The sequence below is a fragment of the Brienomyrus brachyistius genome, chromosome 3, assembly GCF_023856365.1.
Source record: "Brienomyrus brachyistius isolate T26 chromosome 3, BBRACH_0.4, whole genome shotgun sequence".
NCBI lineage: Eukaryota > Metazoa > Chordata > Actinopteri > Osteoglossiformes > Mormyridae > Brienomyrus > Brienomyrus brachyistius.
This window is the reverse complement of record NC_064535.1, coordinates 27,546,724-27,569,367: the sequence shown is the minus strand read 5'-3', so window position 1 is coordinate 27,569,367 and position 22,644 is coordinate 27,546,724. Positions and strand designations below refer to the sequence as shown.

The 22,644-nt window shown below is 42.9% G+C and overlaps 2 protein-coding genes and 2 long non-coding RNA genes across 4 annotated transcripts; 1 reads left to right on the top strand and 3 right to left on the bottom strand.

The window, feature by feature from the left end:
* Positions 1-5,334: 5,334 nt before the first annotated feature.
* LOC125738620 (hemagglutinin/amebocyte aggregation factor-like) lies at positions 5,335-8,044 on the bottom strand. Its single transcript, XM_049007778.1, has 5 exons — positions 6,851-8,044; positions 6,631-6,709; positions 6,222-6,410; positions 5,657-5,809; positions 5,335-5,450 (listed from the first exon to the last, which is right to left on the bottom strand). Exons 1-5 carry the CDS (start codon positions 6,903-6,905, stop codon positions 5,405-5,407), a joined length of 522 nt encoding a protein of 173 aa, XP_048863735.1. The 5' UTR covers positions 6,906-8,044; the 3' UTR covers positions 5,335-5,404.
* Positions 8,045-8,084: 40 nt separating this feature from the next.
* On the bottom strand, positions 8,085-22,439 carry mapk12a (mitogen-activated protein kinase 12a). The gene is made up of 12 exons (XM_049007774.1): positions 21,912-22,439; positions 20,024-20,153; positions 19,034-19,092; positions 18,486-18,597; positions 18,065-18,094; positions 17,910-17,957; positions 17,392-17,506; positions 16,119-16,190; positions 14,161-14,240; positions 12,433-12,511; positions 9,446-9,619; positions 8,085-9,349 (listed from the first exon to the last, which is right to left on the bottom strand). Exons 1-12 carry the CDS (start codon positions 22,028-22,030, stop codon positions 9,282-9,284), a joined length of 1,086 nt encoding a protein of 361 aa, XP_048863731.1. The 5' UTR covers positions 22,031-22,439; the 3' UTR covers positions 8,085-9,281.
* LOC125738621 (uncharacterized) lies at positions 14,249-15,753 on the bottom strand. Its single transcript, XR_007396874.1, has 3 exons — positions 15,669-15,753; positions 14,550-15,566; positions 14,249-14,500 (listed from the first exon to the last, which is right to left on the bottom strand). It is a non-coding gene; the product is annotated as an uncharacterized LOC125738621 (long non-coding RNA).
* On the top strand, positions 18,840-20,806 carry LOC125738623 (uncharacterized). The gene is made up of 2 exons (XR_007396876.1): positions 18,840-19,130; positions 19,965-20,806. It is a non-coding gene; the product is annotated as an uncharacterized LOC125738623 (long non-coding RNA).
* Positions 22,440-22,644: the final 205 nt, after the last annotated feature.

The window sequence follows — 22,644 nt, the reverse complement described above, 5'->3', positions numbered from 1 at the left end:
AGTTCCATTTTGAAAAGTGTTAAACTGATGGGACAGTTGATTTTTTTTTCTACTGAAATCCAAATACAAATAGCACTGTATTTAGCTTGAGGGTAAGTGTTCTTTATCCCATAAGAAAAGGGAGATAAATGTCTTTGTTGAGATTCATATGGTCATCTGAATGAGAACTAGAAAACAGATAATCCTTGCAGCTGGGAATGGGGTGTAAGTGTGCCTTAGCAAAGCATTCGTACACTCTTTTTTACTTTAATTTTTTATTACTGTGCTTGCTTTACAGTTTATGCGTATATACTTTTATTTTTTCTTCCACCTTAAATTAGCACTATGCTTTTGAACAATTTAATCTACAATGCCTATTACCTCTAGTACTACTGTTACAACTGCCATAACAATGTTAGTTCTGTTGTTTCTATTTTCATTAGTACAGCACTACTACTACTAATACTGTTAACCACTTAAACTAATTTCTGAAAATTCAAATAATAAAATACTGAACGCATTTTAAGCTTTATAATAAATTCACCTATTTACTTTGAGTACTGAAGGAGAGAGAAACTATTACGATCATCCATTTCGACCACATGTGTAGATCGGATGCCAAACCACAGAATTTATCTAATTGTTAGCACATGCACACATACCATCACATTTATTACTGTGAATTTAGGGACAATATGGCACCAGCAATGTGGTGCAGGCTTTCATATGATCTAAACAATTTTTAAAAGGCATTTAGATTACCTAAAACGTTTTCTTTATATGGGGTATGCAGGGGCGGCATGGTGGTACAGTGGTTAGCACTGTTGCCTCACACCTCTGGGACCCGGGTTCAAGTCTCCGCCTGGGTCACATGTGTGCGGAGTTTGCATGTTCTCCCCATGTCGTCGTGGGGTTTCCTCCAGGTACTCCGGTTTCCCCCCGCAGTCCAAAAACATGCTGAAGCTGATTGGACTTGCTAAATTGCCCATTGCTTCCGGGATAGGCTCTGGACCCCCCGCGACCCAGTAGGATAAGCAGTTTGGAAAATGGATGGATGTTTAAAAGGTTCTACAAACGTATTGTAATGAGTATTCACTTGCCACTAGAGGGTGATATTGGAACCTCAGTGAACCACAGGTTAGGCTGCCACCACCTTTAATTATACCCTGGTACAGATGAATACTCCAATCAGAATCAAGCAAACTGAAGCAATAACAATACTTTATTATCCAAGTAATTCATAAAACAATGGGCTCACATTGGCTCCCTCGCAGCGCACAATTCCCCCGCATACACTAGGGCATCTGATAAAACAGCACAGTACACGTGAAATTACGCTAGGATCTCAAACAGGGTTCCCCCAGTTCTGGCAGAATAAATTTCCATGACTTTTCCAAAACTTTTCCAGTACCATAAGAAAATTTTCCAAAACCCACAAATTTGCTTTGATTTGATGATCATGCAGTTTCAGATCGTAATACTACAATTTTTGGTATGATAATAGCCAATCTGCTTACCGAATAACTTTAACCAATTTACTGGACAACTTTAACCAATTTGCAAATAGCGTTCAGTTATTAAGAAAATGAATCCCAATATTAAAATAATTATACATAAAGCCTGTAGTGGCATGTACACTACTTCTATAGGCCATCAATACAAATGGAAGAAAGGTATCCCAATTAAGACTAACATAGACAAAAGCGTGCGATTGAACCTTTCAATCATGCCATTTGATTGTGGATGGTATGGTGATGTCCTAGTCTTACTTATGTTCAGCAACTGACAAAGTTGCTGAAACAAGTTTGACTCAAAACTCTAACCTTGGTCAGAGTGCAGGCTTCTAGGATTACCATTACAAGAAACCCACTCATCCACTAACACTTTAGCTAATGTTTCTTCTTCCTTATTAGGGATGGGGTATGCCTCTGTCCACTTCGAAAAATAATCCCCTACCACCATGATGTACTGCTTGGTAAGTTCAGTTTCAGGCAAGGGGACCAAGATATCAACTGCAATCCTCTCAAAGGGACATGAGGTGGCAGGTGCTACCATGGGTGCCCTCAGTGTCATCCCAGCTTGTTTATGAGACCCACACAAAACGCATTCCTGGCATCATTTTTGCACCTTTGTAAACCACCCGGCCAATAAAAGGTCCCTAACTTTTCCCTGCAGTTTATGAACCCCCCCAAATGGTGGTTTTATTATGTAAATACTGCCAGCACCAGGTATGTAGGCAAAACTATTTCAGTCTTTGCAGGTAACCCCTGTCTTGAAGGCAACACATGCACAAACCTCTGCCCCAGCACCTGTAACTGATCCCAAACCAACCCAAACTTGTTAAAAGAAGAGTAAGTGTTCAACAATTTCCGTCGCTCTCCAGCTTGTCTTCTCAACATAATTAACATTTTCACATCCGGGTCAGAATGCTGGGCCTTAGTCAATATGCCATCCTCCACCAGAGAATCTTGTGGTGTCTCAACCTGCTCAGCAGACACTCCCGCTACACTTTGGTCCAATGCACAGATCTGAGGTAACAGACCCCCTACTTGGTCTCCCACTTACACCGGCAGCCTTGATAATGCATAAACATTAGCATGAGCTTTGCCTGGTCTATGGAAAATCTTGTACTGCAATACTGCTAGCTGTCCCAGCCACCATGCAAGGTGCCCCTCCACACCATGAAAGTTATGTAGCCTCCTGAGGGACTTATGCTCTGTTCTAAGCAAAAACTCTTTCAGTGTCAAGTTGGTGCCAAGTAAAACATCATGCAAAAGAATGTCTGCCACTAAAAATTTAATCTGCAAGGCCAGTGAATTCATATTACATGCAGTTGCCCACTTCCCCATAATTCTCATTGGTCCCCTATTAGCAACAGGCACTGTCCCTGTATAGGATAAAAGCTCAGACACACTACTAGTGGCCTGCAGCCAGAATTCTTTGGCTACTACCGACACTTACACACCAGTATCTACCATTATATTACAGTCTACACCCCCACCTTAGCAGGCAAGAACACCCCAACGCCCTGACCCCCACGTGAAGCACTAATTTGTAGGCCCGATGAGTAACTCTGGGAAGTGATCCGCTGGCCCTCACCACTCACTTCCTCAAGTTTCCCGCCAAGTAAGGGTAGTGTCGATTACATCCGCATTCCCAGTGAGATACAAATATCACTGCGAGACATGTGAGAGACTGCTGTAAACATGCACTGTACTTATATTGTATGCATTTATGAGTCATTAACTACTTTTTGTGTGCTGTCTGCTAGCCTTCAGATGTCATCTTTGGCTTTCAAAAAATTCCTATATAATTTCTTATGCTGACACATATATTGAATCCACAAAGAGGCAAAGTTGTGATGCAGATGTCCTGATCAACCCCGTAGCATCACAATGCCTCCACATAAGGGGTCAGCTGTCCCCTAAGTCCACCACAAAGCCCTGCAGGTGCAGTTGAGGCTAACTTCGTTACAGCGACGAGCATCTTACAGTCCTCGTGGTCTCTGATGTACCACTGCTGTCCTTGATGTCCCTGATTTTCCAATGTCGCTTTGTCACACTTGTAGTGCTGGAGATTTGACCATAAGGTACTGCTAGACAGACTAGAAAAGTGAGTGGGAGATTTCGACACCATGTTAAATTGGTTTGAATACAGTAATTGCAAGACAGGGACTTCTTTATGTCAATAGGTAATTATGAATTTCAGTGAAGAAAAAAATCACATGTGGAGTTCCTCAAGGGTCCATTCTTGGACCTCTTCTATTCAACGTCTACATGCTCCACCTCAGAGAATGAATATTATAAGATATCTTACCATAATTATGCAGAAGACACAAAACTGTACATTACAGTGTCACCACATAACTATAGTCCCTTAGATTCACTGAATACGTTCATTGAACAAATCAATAAATGGATGTGCCAGAACACAGAAAAATAATAAAATAATTAAAACTGTAATAATTGTTTTTAGTCTCAAAAAAGAAAGATTGAAGATTGTTCATGCATTTATTTTTAGCAGGCTAGACTATTCTGTATTCACAGGTCTTGGCAAAAAATTCAATCCGACAGCTCCAGCTTATCCAGAATGCTGTCCTCACTAACACCAAGAAAATAGAGCATATTACACCGGTCCTTAAATCACTGCACTGGCTCCCCGTGCATTATGGGATTGATTTTAAACTATTACTTTTGTATAAAGTAAATCAGAGGTGTGGAATCTTATCCACAAAGGGCCGGTGTGTATGCTGGTTTTCGTTGCAACTCCCTTATTGGATTACTAATTAGAGGACTGATTGGCTGAAGAGTCCTCACACCTGGGTTTGAACAGCTGACCTAAAGGTTATTCCAAAAACCTACATACACACCTGCCCTTTGCGGATAAGACTGGACACCCCTGGAGTAAATGGTCTCAGGTGCAAATACATTTCTGATTTACTTGAAGATTATGAGGCATCCAGACCCCTGAGGTTTCACATAGTGGAATTTCACAGAATGTACCATATTTCTACAGTCTCATTCATACTTAGGATTTCAATGTCCTGCTCACATCGCATACGTATGAGATTTTGGATGGTCCCTGATTTTGCCTTTAAAAAGAGCAATTGCCTCTTTTACTAAAGTGATCCACACACTTACTACATTGGTGTGAGAAGTAGGATGTCAGGTCATCGATTAAAATGATTATCTAATCCAACAACTTCAATAGCTCCAGACTTCAGAGCAGGACTGGGAGGCAACAGTGGTAAACCAAAGGAGATTCCTGGGAACCAAACTTTGTGCCTTCCCAGGGTGGGGAGGATCGAATGGAGGTAGTGCACTACACTGCCTGCAACAGGTCCCAGATCAGTTCCATAAAATGGCCTCATATGGAAACACCACGGCTCAGTAATGCCCACCTACGAGTCCCCACCCCTGTGTCTACCATGGGGGGAGGAGTGCACCCATTGCCAGGTCTGGATGGACAAAGACTTCACCGTCATGCTCATCTGCCAGAGCATCCTCCGAGGTATTAACCAGCCGACCCCTCCAGGGATGGAGACTACCCAGGTGTGACCTGTGTTCCTTATTGTTCTGTGCACTGATGAAGGGGAGGAGGCTGCTTCACAGAGCAGGGGGAATAGCTTACAGACATCTGGGTCCATCACATCATAGGGCTGGACCTGCTGTGCCGACTCGGGGGGGAATCGACATGCCCATGGTCAGTGCTGATGTGGTGACCCTCCAGTAAGTTGGTGGCCAGAAGCAGAACCAATGGACACAGCAACGGACTGTGGCCAAGGGGATCACCTGAGATTTCTTTGTTTGGTTTGAATGTCTGGTTACTCTGAGCAAATTGAAATAAGGCTAAGAATTTTGCATTTTGCATTCCGTGTTTATTCATGATGTTCAGAAACGTGGATGATTATCAGACATTTGGTGAATCAGCAACTGCTCCGTGTGCAGTAGTAGAACTTCCAGCGACGATCTCTGGAAATACAAAGAAGAGTTTTATTTAATGAGCAAAGTGGTAACAGAATTTACGACTTATTTATAAGTAAGTAAAAATGAATTTAATCAAAGTAGCAGGTTATATTTGTCAGAACTTTCATGTTGAACAAACTAACAGATTATGGATGACTTTGAACAATTTAAAAATGTAAAACCCATTTCTAGGTATAAGATTTAATACGTACTCATGTTTATTGTGGTGGACACTTTCAGCTCCAACAAGGTAATTCATACTTGGAACAAGCCAAGTGAATTCCTCATCGTAATTGTTCACATAAGGCGTCCACTGACAGTTATTGTTGCAGTAGTTATAAATTTGGCAGCACTGAAACTGCCATCTGTAAGTAAGGGACATTGCAAGACAAATATGAAATGAAAACTCAAATATACCTCAATATGAAAAACAACAGAGTGGTTGGATACATCAAAGTGAGTCATTGATATGAAAATTGAAACTACCTGAAACTTTAGGCTTGCCCAATAGAGACCAGAACAACACAGAAATTATTTGCGAAACAATCCATATTGTGAGTTGTTTGTTATATGCATGCTAACATTTGAAAAAGCTTTGAGGAACAGAGATTACTCAAAACACTGTGAAATGCATACTCTTGCAGTTTTTCTGTACAGCCCACAATATGCAAGCTGATGAAAATAACACTCTAAGAGTACAACAGATTGGATCTTTTAGCAATAACCAGTGCCTCACATGTCTGGTAGTATTACTGCTAGTAATAATAATAATGATACCTTCTGTCTTCATGTTTATTGTCATGATAGCTGGCCATCCCCGTCATGACGTACTTGTTGGGACACACAAAGGTGAACTCCTCATCAAAATTATTGACATAGCTTGTCCAGAAGCACTCTGGGTTTGAGGTAAAGGTGTCCTTGCACTGAAACTCCCATAAACGGTCCTCACGGCCATTGTCATGCTTGCTAAAAAAAAAAGATGTTGAAACTGGCATTTGCTTCATTGGACAAGACAATTGAATTAAACAACGGAGATCACAACTGTATGGCAAGTACTCGTATATATCATGAACTCAGAGGTATGAAGGACCTCTCTGTGGCTGTGTGATTTTCCTTGGGCTACATCTCCTCTCACAACCCACAGGCTATTATTTTACAAACCGACAGCAGCTAGTGCACCTCTTACCTATGTATACTAGAAATGGATTGTTTGTACGGGCAGTTGAAATTCAGAGGATTATCATAACTATTTTCCCAGCGGGGTTCTGCAATAAGAACACAATTGCAATTAGAAACTCTGCAAGAAAAACAAGATAAATAAAATCTACCCATTTAGTAAATGACACCAAGGATTTAATCATATCTCTGATATACATTTGTGGAATCACAGTAAAATGGGTATTTACCTAATCCTTTTACCAAAGGACAGACAAGAACAAGGAGAAGGAGGAGCCTCTTCATTGTTTTCAGAAGTGCGTAAAATGCATGAAAACCACAACTTCTGGGGTGTTTTTATACTCACACGACCTGCCTTCGCCTGCCACTACCTAGATATAATCAAGGTCAGCATGTTTCCAAAAGCACAAGGTCAGTGCTTGTGTTTGATCAGGTGGTCAGTTTCACCAGGTGTTGTTATGGTCAGTTTCACCAGGTGTTATGGTCAGTATATCTGTAATACTTGCAGCGTTCTGTAAGAATCATGACACTTTGCATCTGATATTATTTTATCTCCTTGAGTCAGAACATTACACAAATGGCTTGTTTTTTTCTGTTTCAGAATTTTTTTTAATGGTCCCTCATTGTAGACTTGCTGCTATTGAATAATATGATTGTATTAGACCTTGAATTAACTTGTATAAACGTATAAAGACTGTGACATAATCCAAAAGAAAAGTGACATAATCCAAGTCAGAATCACTGAAGTGTTCCTCGTGGTTTATTGTCACTCCGGTTGAGTAACTGCCTCCACCATGGGTGTTTCTCAGTATGCCTACTTGACCATACTTGTGTTCTCATGTACCCATTTTACATCATCTTCCATCGCCGAAGACCAGTTTCAATGCTAAGAATGCAAGTGCAGAGGATGGTAAAAATATCTAGATGTCGTTCTTGCCCTGCCCATAAATATCAAGGATACTTCGGTTGCATCCTCATCAGACAAGACCAATCCCATGATTCATTGTGCCTCAAGTCCATTCCTGGAAGGCAAGTTAGCAAGTACGATCTTTGGGTATTGAGAAACACCCTGTGTCTTTAGCTACTGTGGGGACAAATGGACCAGGAGCCTAACAGGTTGTATAGACTGAGTATGGCCTTGCACTGTACAGACAGTCTGGATAAATTAGTCATGTTTAAAGTAAACACAACTTGCTTTTTATAAATAAGGAAATATTGTTTTAGACTATAGTACCTACAGTACAGCGCTTAATCTGTGCAAGGCTGCTACACCTGAGGTTGGTCACACTGAGTGAAGGACGTCAGAGACAGCTGAACAGCAAATCCCACAGTTACTGTGCAAGGGAGCACCCAACACTTCTGCTTTACCACATCTTACTAGATTCCAATCATCTCAACCTGTCAGGAAAAGCCAAGAACCAGAAATTACATGTAAAGGTTACATCAACAAATATGAAGAAAACACCCAAGACCACTTCGTTTTTAATAAGAATTTTTTTTTTTATCAAAACATTTGGTTTGTCCATGTCATCATAAGAACAGTCAGCAGTACTACAGAGCAACTGAAAGCGTGAGGCTGGGTGACACTGGCTGTTATCAGGCCCCGACACAATGAGGAGAATTAGAGTAAAGCTGTCCCTGCGTGTCCAGTGAGGTGGACAAGCATGTCTCAGCAGGTGGACAAGCATGACACAAACACACATACACCCACAAACACAACACTCATGAAAAGCGTTTCAAGTAAATCTCAGGTCAGGGAACACCATTCCCCCCCCCCCACACCTCAAAATGAGTTGGCCTCCAACAATATTCTTAAATATTCAAAAATATTGTTACCCCAGTTTTTGTTAATCCAATCCAATGTACATAAAATTCCAAAAAAAAAAATCAACCTACATAACTAATATTAATGCTGATTTTTTAAAAATTAGTTTTCAATCGATTAACACAATTTAAATATGGCTACAGTTCTGCAAATTTGCAAAGCGATTATCACCATGTTTCATATCACGTTTCCAATTTTGCAGCCTTCGGAGTTCAATCACACTTTCCAAGCTATGCCTTAATCTCTGCATACTGCTGTCACACCCTGCTGAGGTGACAGGAAACCAGTCCTACCACCTCCCAGGAGGCAGTGCGGCCTCAAACGCTCCGTCACCTTGTGAAGGTAACAATTACGGAGGAGGTACATAGGCTTATAGGAGGCCTGTGTAAACTGTATATACAGGGATGAAGGTGTTAAGATTCCCTGTGATACTAGGAGATGCTGGAGTAACATACTGGTATGGACACCTATTCACACACCAGCACACAGATAAACAGGACCCACACACCGGCACGCACTGATCAGCCTGGCACACACACACACAAACACACACACACGCTCAGAAAATGCTTCAGGCTCACCCTTTACAAACAAAAACCTACAGTGACACACCTAGATGTTAAAGAAGTAGAACGTGCACTTTTCTAAGGTGACACATTAAACACACACACACACACATACACGTCTCCAGCAGAACACAGGTGCCAGTGCACAGAGAAGTGCAGTGAACTGAATGTGCACAAGAGAACATACTGTGTCATAAAGGAATATACACTTTTAAAACAAAGGAATGTACAGGTTCAGACTCAGGAGGGCGACATGAAGATTAACTCGACTCATAAAGACGTCTCTTTGGACTCTGAGACTGCAGGTTGAAACGACAGGATTTCAGTGAACGTGTGTCCTGCGGGGAGAGGGGAAGGGGCATGTTTATGGGGACTGACACAGAGAAGAGGCACTGCAGAGACAAACCCATACAGCGTGGCAGCCTGTGCCTTACGTTTCCACTGCTCCAGTGTCAGCTCAGCATTGTCCTGCGAGTGGTCATAGGGCTGGGCCTCGGTCTCTTCTTCAGGCTCCCGGAACTCGGCAAAGAACGGCATCGTGAGAGCCTCCGCCGCACTCACTCTCTTTTCGGGGTCCAGCACCAGCATGCGCTCCAGAAGGGTCACAGCTGGGGGAGAGAAGAGTGAGCGGGACCAGTATGAACAGAGGGTGGGGCCAGTGCGAAGAGAGGGCGGGGCAGTATGATAGAGGGCGGGACCAGAGTGTAGAGAGGGCGGGGCAGTATGACAGAGGGTGGGGCCAGTGTGAAGAGAGGGCGGGGCAGTATGACAGAGGGCGGGACCAGTTTGAAGAGAGGGCGGGGAAGTATGACAGGGCGGGACCAGTTTGAAGAGAGAGCGGGGAAGTATGACAGAGGGCGGGACCAGTGTGAAGAGAGGGTGGGGCAGTATGACAGAGGGCGGGACCAGTGTGAAGAGAGGGCGGGGAAGTATGACAGGGCGGGACCAGTTTGAAGAGAGAGCAGGGAAGTATGACAGAGGGCGGGACCAGTGTGAAGAGAGGGCGGGGAAGTATGACAGGGCGGGACCAGTTTGAAGAGAGAGCAGGGAAGTATGACAGAGGGCGGGACCAGTTTGAAGAGAGAGCAGGGAAGTATGACAGAGGGCGGGACCAGTGTGAAGAGAGGGTGGCCCCAGTGCAAAGAGAGGGCGGGGCATTATGACAGAGGGCGGGACCAGTGTGAAGAGAGGGCGGGGCAGTATGACAGAGGGCGGGACCAGTGTGAAGAGAGGGCAGGGAAGCATGAAGTGAAAGTGGGGCAGGGTGATAAAAAGGTGAATAGGGGAGGGGCCAAATTGGAAAGAGAGAGATGGTAGAGGAGAAAGAAGGGCATAGGTCAGAAGCAAACAGAGGGATAGGGGAGAAGGTATATTCAATGTCTATTTTGAGGCATCTTTTTCTTCCAAATTGAAATTCATTTATTTAAATGAAATTAGCTATCATTCTGTGTTGAGGCAGCTAGAGCATCATCCATGAGCTGAAAAGAGCATTAACCAATTCGGGAGTGTAGGTCTGACATCTATGACAGAAACTCTGACACACATGGGTGAGAGGGAGGCAAACAGAGAGGGGTCTCACTCCCCACCTGGGTGACACTGCGAAAAAAGCACAATCCAGTTCACCTTTTAAGCAATTCTAGTGGCAAAAAAATAAGGTTCTGGGACTGCTGAATCCCACCATGGGGAGGGCGTGCATGTTTCCTGCGGCTCTCTTTACAAAGCCTAACACTGTTCGCCTTTATGCCTGTTCACTTATTCTGGTGATTTTCTGCATCTTTTTAAAGTTGCTGCATAGACATGCATACACAAGTGCCTACGTTTATTTTGTGAGTGGTTTTCATTTGACAGACAAGTGAGTACTTGTTAAACTCAACATCACTCAAAATTAATCTATTTGCAACTTAATGTGCATCAATATTTTACTTGTACAAGGGGACAAGAAATTATTACTATAGCTGTTCTCTCACCTGTTCCCCTTAGATTCTCCTTATAGAGAAACATCTGCCCTCTAGTGGTGCAATTTTCATTGCTCATTTCCTGAAGGTTCGGGCCAGATTTACTAAGTTTGCTCCAGCGCAAACCCTCTTTCGGTGTAAAAATATTGGTGTTGAAAACACGCAGTGAAAAAGTAGTAGTGGAAAGGCACTGACAAAGTTAATTTTGCGACTGGCTGTACTGCATATGCATTTGTAGGAGTTTGCTTTCAAAGTCTAAAATTTTAGGGAGGACAGTTTTTAAACGTATCATGCAACGCGATTAACTAAGGTTTGCGGTAAACTATTTACGGCAGATTGCTGCATTATTTAACACTGAAAAAATGTCTCTTTCTGCTTTTGACACGGCCGTGACAGTTGCTGCCAGGTGGAGGCGCTGCTGAGTGTACAGGAGTGTAAACCTACGCGTGGTGCTGGGCAGAATGACCAAAAATTTGTATTTTTTAGGATTCTGGCGGTTTCATGGTATACCACGAGATTTTTTGTTTTATTAGATTATTAATATATTATATTTAGCTAGATAGCTACACTTTATTGATTATAATCATATACATTCGCTCCATTAGTATTACTAATATTTTACATATATATTTACATATTTTTTATTCGCAGACCTAATTCTACTACACATAATCCAAATTTTCAGGCACAGACTGAAGCAGTAGCTATACATTCTACAATGCTGAACAGTTGGAGAATTCTTACGTTATAAAGTTCTAACTGATAGTAAAAAAAAAAAAAAGGATTCGCACAGTTACCAGGGTCCCCTCTCAATACACTCTGCACAGCTATCCATAGCGCTTCTAGTACCTTCCAGTAGTCAACAATATTATATCATTTGCTGCCTATTGAAACATTACAGCAGTTATTTCAGCTACGGTATGGCACTATATGAAAAATTCATACTGCACGGAACATTAAAACCACTAGGCCTACCTATGCTTATATGTTTGTCAGATTGCAAAAGGCTGCGTCTTTGTCGTTAGTGACGTTAGATTTCCGGCACCCTCACCAGGTGCGTTATTTTGTGACCCTACGCTAACTTGTGCTGCCCTTGGTAGATTGGGTGCGTCATTATTTAAATGAACCGACTGAGTCTGTATTCGTAAATCTGCGTATTCATAGTAGGTCACCTGCAGCACTGGCCACGTCTGTTGGCATTTTTTTAGATTGTACCCTCACACTAATTTTCCCTGCTTAGTAAATCTGGCCCTTAATTTCTCATATCCCCATAAACACCGATCACAATAGACCCCTATAAATCTTAGGGGGCTAAATTCCTTTTAATTAGAAAACCTGCCGTTATATCTGGTATATCCTGAAGGGCTGTTTATTTTATGTGTGATTTCTGTGCTTTTGGGATGGAATAAAAACGACATCATACAAATACATGGAAGACAAATTGCTTGACAGACTGGTTTCGTTACCATCTGGATTGATGTTGGCAAAGACATCCTTCAGATCTTTCTTCTGAACTTTTGGCAGCCTCTTGATGTAATTTTTGGCCTGATACAAGACAAACTCACACAATTAAGGTACAGTGTGGTTTCACACACAGGTTTTCCCATACATTATGAACACTCATAACCATGCGATAAATGTGAACTCACACAATATGGGAGGATTGTGACTGAAATGTACATAATTCCATTATTAGCTGAATTACATATGCCAAATGCATTACTGAAATTAATGTTACTACAAACGACATCTCTGTTTGTGTGTATGTGCACACACACACACACACACACACACACACACACACACACACACACACACACACACACACACACACACAGGGTGCAGTGGTTAGTGTTACTGCCTCACAGAAAAAGGGTCCTGGGTTCGATCCCAGGTCCTTTCTGTGTGGAGTCCACACGCTCTCCCCGGGTTCACATGGGTTTTTGCCAGGGTCTCCAGTTTCCACCCACGTGTGTAAATTGGCCCGGTGAGTGTGTGCACCTTGCTGTGCGTTAGCGGCCGCCCAGGGCTGGTTCCCGGGATAGGCTCTGCGCCCGCCGCGACCCCAGTTAGGATTCAGCGGTTACGATAATGGATTGATGCCTATATATACACACACATGACACAGTCGTGTAAACATCTCTTTGTGGGGACCATTCATTCATTTCTATGGGAAAAATGCTAATGTTAACTATGGCAACCTTAACCCCTAAGTAACCAAACATAACAGAGTTATTCCATTTTTAGTTTTCTCATTGCAGTCATGGATTTTTATAAAATAGAGTTTTCCCATATGGGGACCAGAAAATGGGTTTTAATCACATTCTAAGGACATTTGGTCCCCACAAGATAAGGTATACCTGGACCACTCACACACACACACACACACACACACACACACACACACACACACACACACACACACACACACACACACACACACACACACACACACACACACACAGTCATGGATTACATTAAGAGACCACTCTATATTTTTAAGCAAATCATCATTTTAAAATCCTGGTTTAATCCTGGTTCTGCTAGCAGAAGGCTACGCTGAGCAGCAGATCGTTTCCCGGTCCAATATTTCTAAGACAGCATTACACAAGAATAAGGTGAAGCAGGAGACATTGGGATCGGCCAGAAACCAGCCAGGTAAAGGGTGACTTTCTAATGCCAGAGATGACCTTTGCCGTGATCTCTTAATTTTTTCCACAGCTGTACATTTACCAGAAGAAAATGTGACCAAACTGCTCAAGGGGAATGCGGTCTTAAGAAACCTCACTTTGTTTGGGAGTGAACATTACAGCCGGCATAACATTCCCACAGAGATAAGCGGGTCAAAGTCTTATAGCTACAGCAGTTGACATAATGTTCTCACTTCACCATTAACTACTCCCAGGGCCCCTTCAAAGCAACAGTACAGACTATAGGGATTTAAAATTTGTTTATACTGTTAACTCACAAATGTAATGGAAATATGCTCAGTTACAGTCAATTCTTCCAAACAGCCGATTCCCTTTACCATGCTACATAAAATCATACATGGAGTCACCTTAAAACGGGTATATTATTCATCTAACTGAAAGGAACAGTATTTTGTAATGCCTTTTTGTGCTGATGATACACACCCTTGTAAGCACCAGGGACGAAGCACAGAGACAAGCTATTAATTCGTGTTCGTGACTTACATCTTGACTCTGCAGTTTCATGATAAATTCCTGAGTTGGGGTGCCTGTGACCTTCATGATTTCTGTCAGCTGATCCAAGTCTGCTCTCCACAGGTCAAGGGTCAAAGGTTATCCAATATAGAACACATCGTATGTCTTGGTGAGTTTATAACACTGTTAACTGAGGTGTGAAAAGTCCAGTTTTTGGTAGTTATTGCAATAACCCTCTAGCTTTTCTAAATAGTGAACTCTACAGGATTTCATATTTACTATAGCATGTTAACTGGTACAGAAGGCAGGTGAGTAGGTGATGGATGTGTGTGTGAGAGGGATGGGAGCGACAGCAGGCCTACACAAGCACCTCAGTGTCACATGTTACTGGTCAGGTGACAGCAGGCCTACACAAGCACCTCAGTGTCACACACGTTACTGGTCACGTGACAGCAGGCCTACACAAGCACCTCAGTGTCACACACGTTACTGGTCACGTGACAACAGGCCTACACAAGCACCTCAGTGTCACACACGTTACTGGTCACGTGACAGCAGGCCTACACAAGCACCTCAGTGTCACACACGTTACTGGTCACGTGACAGCAGGCCTACACAAGCACCTTAGCATCACACAAGTTACTGGTCAGGTGACAGCTGACGTAGAAAAATCCATGATTATGCAAATCCAATATAAATTCAATCAGCAATCATTAATAAAACTTATGATAACACTGCTGATTCAAATATGATGATTGTAATGATTAACTTCTGCCTTGAAACATTTCATATACTAAACATATAATGCAAGCTTGCTTAAGTAATAGGTTTTCATTATTATAGGTAAGAGGAACTAATGTATGTTGATATGGTAGCTTGTTTTGCATTAAAGGTCAAGGTACAAACCTGATCCGAGAAGTAAGTCTGCTGCAGAAAACATTTATAAGAAATGTGTGTATTTAGGGGTCAAGATTATGTGAAAAGAGAACTAAGGAACGTAAGGGGAATTCAGATTAACTTGTTTTGAACAGGGTGATGTAATCACAAGAGTGATCATGAAAAATTCAGCCCTGCCTTTACCTGATAATGGGTCCAGTTTAACAGAAGTGACTGGTGTCTACAGATATCTGACCCCTCCCTGAACTATCTGTAAACTGTTGCGATTGTTTGTTATAAAAGAGGCATGCACTTGTTTGGGGAGGAGATCACGAGATGCATGAAAGACTGCTGAGTGTCTGTTCCCCCAAAGCTTTGCTGTAATAAAGTTTTGTCAGATTTGTTAAACAAATTGACCTCAGCGATATTTCTACCACACAGCAGGCCTACACAGGTGCCTCAGCATCACACACATTATTGGTCAGGTGACAGCAGCCCTACACAGGCGTCTCAGCATCACACATGTTACTGGTCAGGTGACAGCAGGCCTACACAGGCGCCTCAGCATCACACACGTTACTGGTCAGGTGACAGCAGGCCTACACAGGCGCCTCAGCATCACACACGTTACTGGTCAGGTGACAGCAGGCCTACACAAGCACCCCAGCATCACACACATTACTGGTCAGGTGACAGCAGGCCTACACAGGCGCCTCAGCATCACACATGTCACTGGTCAGGTGACAGCAGGCCTACGCAGGCGCCTCAGCATCACACATGTTACTGGTCAGGTGACTGTAGGCCTACACAGGCGTCTCAGCATCACACATGTTACTGGTCAGGTGACTGTAGGCCTACACAGGCGCCCCAGCATCACACATGTTACTGGTCAGGTGACAGCAGGCCTACACAGGCGCCCCAGCATCACACACATTACTGGTCAGGTGACAGCAGGCCTACACAGGCCCCTCAGCATCACACACATTACTGGTCAGGTGACTGCAGGCCTACACATGTGCCCCAGCATCACACACGTTACTGGTCAGGTGACTGCAGGCCTACACAGGCGCCCCAGCATCACACACGTTACTGGTCAGGTGACAGCAGGATACGGTCGTGACCTTTGAATAGAGGTTTTCCAAGCAGCATCTCCGCCATGATGCAGCCCACCGACCAGATGTCCACTGAGGATAGAGGGATGTTTCAGTTTATACTGCACAAATATCAATGCCACACAGTTTCAAACTCCTCCACATTTTGATAAACATCCATCCATTTCCCATAACTGCTCGTTTAGCACAGAGAAGCTGCACAGATAAAGCTCAGCACAAAGGACCAGGGTAAGTAACACCCAGGGCGAGATGCCAACCCAACACAAACCAAACACTTATACAAAAACAAACTTAGGATCAGTAAACTTGGGGAGAACAAGCAAGTTCCACGCACACAGAACCAGGATCACAAACTGAAACCCAAAAAAAAGAGTGTATAGTTCCACCGAGCCCAGTGCGATATTAAATATGAACATGCTAAATTTCCATATGATAGGGCAGTGAAGGAAAGCCCAGCTAACATGAAGGACACAATCAGTGAGCATGCAATAGGGCTGAAGGTAAGTGAATTCTGGGTTTAGATGTGCAAACAGCATAATCCTTTAGAGTCTTACACTGTCAGAAAAAAAGCATACAGCTCTGGTACGGTTATGTTCTCAAAGATACCAACAACATGTACCCCCAATGATACAAAATTGTTCCTTAGAGTCCATTTCTGTACCTTAAATTAAATTAAAGGGTACACTTACCTACAGCTAGGGTACAATTGACAGCCCCAGTGACAAGTAATTGTACCCTCAAAGGTACAAACTGGTACTTTTTTTTCTGACAGTGTAGTGCTCATGAACATCATGCCAAGTTTCTTAGGGTTCATCCCAAATTGCTCAAGTAGCCCTAGAACTGAGGAGGGGGCCTATTTGTCAGTATGACGAATGGCAGTGTGTGACGGTTATCTAATGGGAAATATTGGCTGACACTAAATCACCAGCTTGACTGAAATGTCGCACCTTAGCTAGTGGTCGGCCAGCATCATCGGTACTCCACGGGGCAACATGTACCATGTGTTTAGTTACTATAGGTGTAGAATGACTTTTGATTTGCCCCCAGCTAGCACCTTATACTTAGCAGGACAGACGCTAGATCACTGCATTAGGCCCCGGACCTACATTACAGCAACAGTAAAAGTTGTCAATTGGGGTGGGAGGTGACAACAGTCAAAGTCATCACCTGGTGTTTTTTTTTTTTTAACCACACTCTCTGCAACCTCCCTATAGTGGATAAACAGTTACTGAAGAATATAGGAACCTGAAATGACTCATCTGTTCCAACTCACCGGTCTGGGTGTAGTGCATCCAATTGAGGATGACCTCTGGGGCTCGGTACCAGCGGGTAACCACGTAGCCCGTCATCTCACTGTCAGCTTGTCGAGCCAGCCCGAAGTCCAGGATCTACAAGAGTGGACCACTTTGCTACTATACTTTAACTAGACGGCTAAATTATACAAAGTAACAGCCATGTATATTAACATGAATTAACGAGCCCCAATGGCATATAGCTACATAATACAGACACGCATTTTGCAGCCACTTCAGTCAGTACAGCCTATCATAGGCTGCAAAGGCCGCAGTTTGGGGGCATCCTGGATGGAAAACCAATCCCTCACAGAACACACACACACTATGGGCAATTTAGATACATCCATTCACCTAACTGCGTCTTTGGACTGTGGATGGAAATAGAAGAACCCAGAGAAAACCCACAAACTCCAGACACACAGAATATTATTAAACATTAAAAACCATAATCAATGGAAAAATATTGACCTGGCTGCAGGGCTCATTGGTGACGTACCTTGAGCTCACAGTCTTGATTGACAGCCAGGTTTCCTGGCTTCAGGTCCTTTCGGTGCATAAAAACACTGGATCAGAGAAAAGACGCACCCCCCACGTACACAGCTGGAATAAGTGCCAACCCTGTTCTCACCCCCCAGGTCAAAGGTCACTCACCCTGTGGATGACCCCAGCTGAGTGGATGTACTGTGTAAGGAGACAGATACTTTTTATATAACACCACTTTGCCATTTGTACAAGTACATATGAATTCATTAGTTAACGTATCCCATCTTAATCTCTTAATACAGGTGAGAGCCATGCATAGGGATCAGCTGTTAATGTGGTGGCCCTGGATCAGTTACTGGGGTTAGAAACCTTGGTCAAGGACCCATTATTGATATAATTGCTCTGCAAGACATGGAAATTAAATCTAGGGTACTTCAGATCAAGGTTGGGGTTAAAATTTAATTTAACAGGTTAGCTGAAGCCCCTTTTGGATGGAGACCCCTGGGCGACCCGAGCATTAAAGTTCACTTGTGATAGGGTGTATATGTTGGTTAATGGCCCAGTAACAGTGTGCCAGTATGTGGCTGACCTTAAGTCCCTTGAGAATCTGGTAGACCAGGAATTGCACCCTCTCCTCTGAGAGTTTCTCTAGCTTCATCAGCTTGCCCAGATCCGTACCCATGAAGGGCATCACCAGGTAACTGCCACGGGGAGGGGGGGGGGGGCGGGCACACATCATTCAAATCTACACTCTAATGAGCCAATCATTCAAGGAACCTCTGAGATTCCATGTAACAATGGAATGAAAATGTGAGCCACATAGACCAGTCTTACTGGTTATAAACGCAATAAATATATGTTCAGTTTAAGTAAAATACTGGTTATAATGCGGTTAAAAATTCATTAAGTGACAATGAGTAATCATTATGTAGTTTATGATTCCCATAATGTTAGCATATGCGGTATGTTAGCATTTCCACTATGTTAGCATATAAATGACATAAAACACACGTGGCTACCGGGAACCAAGGTGTGAAACATGTGAAACTTGTGAAACATGTAACCGGATCACGCCTCGTCAGGTGAACGATAATGAGCGAGCCAGTGGGACGGGCAGACACAGACAGCAATACTCACAAATCCTGGAGTCTGTCCAGGGAAATCTCAGGAGTGAAGACATCAAGCAATCCGATCACCTGCTCCCAGCCAAGAGAAGACGAGAGACAAAGAGGAGGTGAGCTTCAGAGAATTAGCCGTGGCACATGGGCGCAAGAGGGATAGGTTAGGAGTTACGGAAATGTTAATCTTAAAGGGGACACAACAATAATCATGAACCGTATTTATAATACACAGCCCCTTTGTTTAGACTGCAGATACTTTACATTTTTATAATTAGTGGCCAGAGCTGACGAATAGGGCGGCTGGATTTATTGCTGCAATCATTTTTATTGTTTTATTATAATACTGCACACAGAGCTGCGAAACTAATGTAACATGTTTTGTATGCGTGTCGCTTAGTAAAATTATTATTATAACACTTATTATTATTAATGTTATTGTTAGGAATATTATTCAGATTGTCAGGGTTACAGGGACATTGAGTCGATATGTGCTACAGAGTACACAAGTGCAACGTATGAGTTTACACGCTGGTCAGTGAGTGTTTAATACCTGACACGTGAATTTTAAGAATATTAATACCAAAATCACTATAGAATCCCTAAGGCCTGAGGAAGATGTTACCCTGAACAACTAAAGTTCAAGTACAAAGCTGAGTAAATGGGTAAATATGCATGTCCAGTTGATTTAAAGAAGCCATTCTGAACGGGAAGAAGCTTATAGGCGGTCACTAGTTACATTTATGATATTTATGCATAGATAGTGCAATGAATCCAGCTGGAACTGACATACTCGTACATGGCAGATTAGTTTGTTAACTGGTACTTTTCCAGTGAGGCCTGTTAATTTAGGTGTGAGTGCACCGTGTTAGAATGCAATTTTATAATGTATAATTTCTAACCCCACGATGAAGCTTTCACTGTGTCTGCTTGGCAAAATGGCTGCCTAGATACATGACTGAGGGCGGAGGACAGACTGAAGGAAGGGTGGAGCTGCGTGGGGGCTCACGTTGTCGTGCTTCATGTGCTTCAGAAGTCGCAGTTCGCGGTACGCTCGTTTGGCGAAGAGCTCTGACTGGAAGGGCCTGTGGAGTTTCTTAATGGCCACCTGTACCCCTGTCCTGCGGTCCAGCGCCGAGCTGAGGAGACAAAGGCCGTCGAGTGGTCAACAGTCACCAACCTGCCCAAAGCCTTGGTGAATGCGGTCAACAGCCACGAACCTCAGCATGACTTGGGGAAAACAGACTCATTAAGTAGTAAGAAATTGAAACTGAGACACAGAACTGCTGGTGGGCTTTAGGGGCAGAACAACCTTTTTGATTAGTCTTTAATGGTCAGTCTTTATACTAAAGATAAAATAGCTGGAAAACAGTACATTTAAAGGACAAAGACGCAACACATAGACAGCTATAGTACAATTTACCTAGATGCCGACCATATTTTGGGCGCCATTACAATTGCACCATTATAATTGCATTATAATGAGGTTAATAACATTGCCTAATGGTTTGGTACATTGAATTAATATCCTCATTTAACAATATTCGCGACGTCATGGGGCCAAGGTGGGGGCTAATGTACTCTCAGACTAACATGTATTGTGCCGCACCGTTAATAATCTTGTAAATAATGTTTGTAATGTGTACTTATGTCAGTGAATGTAAGTGTGCCATATTTTCGTGTTGTGCTAAATGCAGAGTTTAACCTACTGTGGTGTGTTTGTGATCAACCCCCCCCCCAGTCCATATTGTCCTCTGGCAGTTAATGACAATAAAAGTTTTTGTTGCTGACATTACAATGGAATTATTGCCATTTTATCTTAAAAATGAATATGAAAACACCTCAGTGCAGGGCCATTCATATGAGGGGAGGAAGTGGGTGGTTGTCAGAGGCCGGGGGCAGGAGGAGTGAGGGGGCAGGGGGAGTGAGGGGGGGTGGGGGTGGATAATGGTAACTGTAGATTTGAAGAAAGGCCCACCCATGTCTACGTGCCGCCTTACCTCAGTATGGGCCGCATGCAATCCAGGAAGTGCTGTTTCACAACACTGGCTGCAATGCCTTTATACTTTCCGCTTTCTTACTTTTGTTTTGGGGGGCATTGAAAATGCTTAGGAGAGACATTAAGCTGGGTCCCGGTATATTTAATTTAGAACAAGAAGGTGACTACAGGTGCACCTCCAAGCCCCGTCACCTCGTAAACGGGACATTACAGGAAGCACCGACACGTGCGTTTTATGGCTGTAAGGTTGCGCTGAAAATAAATCAGCGGCGACTGCCTTGCGGTTTCCAGACGCCCAGGTTGAGCACAAAACAACAGGCGGGGATTTCCTTTGCACTTACTATTAAAATAGCATTCGCAGTGTCAACCCGGAAAACTGTCACAATCTTAAGTTTGACGAGTTTTTAAGCGCTTGCACGTTACGCCATCGAATCCGATCAATGATAATGCGCCTACTTCTGCACGCCGATTTCGAACAATAAAACTGGGGCGGGGGACTTTTTGTTATAAGTGCTTTACAATGGGGGGAGAAATGTTTTTCACAGCGATCGGGGAATGAAGGAGATTGGTGAGGTTTCTGAGACACGGGACTAAGGGGGTTGAAAAGAAACGTATCCGAAGCGAATCTCAGAATACACGATCCAGCAACTATATTAATACTAATACAGGAATTGTCTTACCGGGATTTCTTACACAAATACACTGGTTTTCCAATTTACCACCATGTAAAACAATTTGTGTAAAATCGCGCATGCTGATTATTTAAAATCTTTTCTTTTTGGATAATTATATTTTTCTCGTTTCTCTAGCATTTTCAGTTTGACAAATCATTACTGGAGAATTCTCGGATCAGCCCACAAACAAAGCAATACAGCGACGCTGACAGAGTAGGACTTACCATACAGTGCCGTAAGCCCCCGTCCCGACCTGCCGCAGCTCCCGGTACCTCTCCGGCACTTCCCATTCAGTTTTGTTCACCTCCTGACGATAAAATCCTTGCCGTATCCGACCTGACATGTCGATTATGATCTAACCCAAATCAATCCGTACGCTTCCTCCAGCCCTTCTTGTTGCACCTTCCTCTCACACCCTCCCTGTACTCGCTCTTGCTTATAGTAACTTGAACACGCAGCCCGTTCCCCTTCCTTGTGGTCGTCAGTATCTCACGCCTCCCCTTCGTTTTAGGGCGTCATGCAGCATTCCCTGCAGTATCCTGCAATGTTTTTCGTTTTTACTATAAATTTAGAGTGTTTCTGTTTGTTTATTTATTTATTTATTTATTTCTGAACAGTGTAGTTCCTTAAAACTACAGTGAGTTCGCGCGATTATGAATGAAACTGAAGGTAACTTCCGAAAAAAAAAAGTTTCCATTGAGCTTTAGAAGTCAAGACAGCGTGATATTTTAATAAACAAACCTAGTACTTAGTATCTGTCTTTTGTATAAATGCATATTTGTCACAATAGCAATTATATGCCAAAACATACTTTTAATAAAATAATTTCTTCAAATGTTTCTTAGATTTAAATGATTTCCGTATAGTTTATAAATTTATAGCCATGATTCCCATGTTATTCTTAATGAAAAATAGGCTACTTGTAAGTTAATATTTTTTCATGTAAACAAAGAAAAA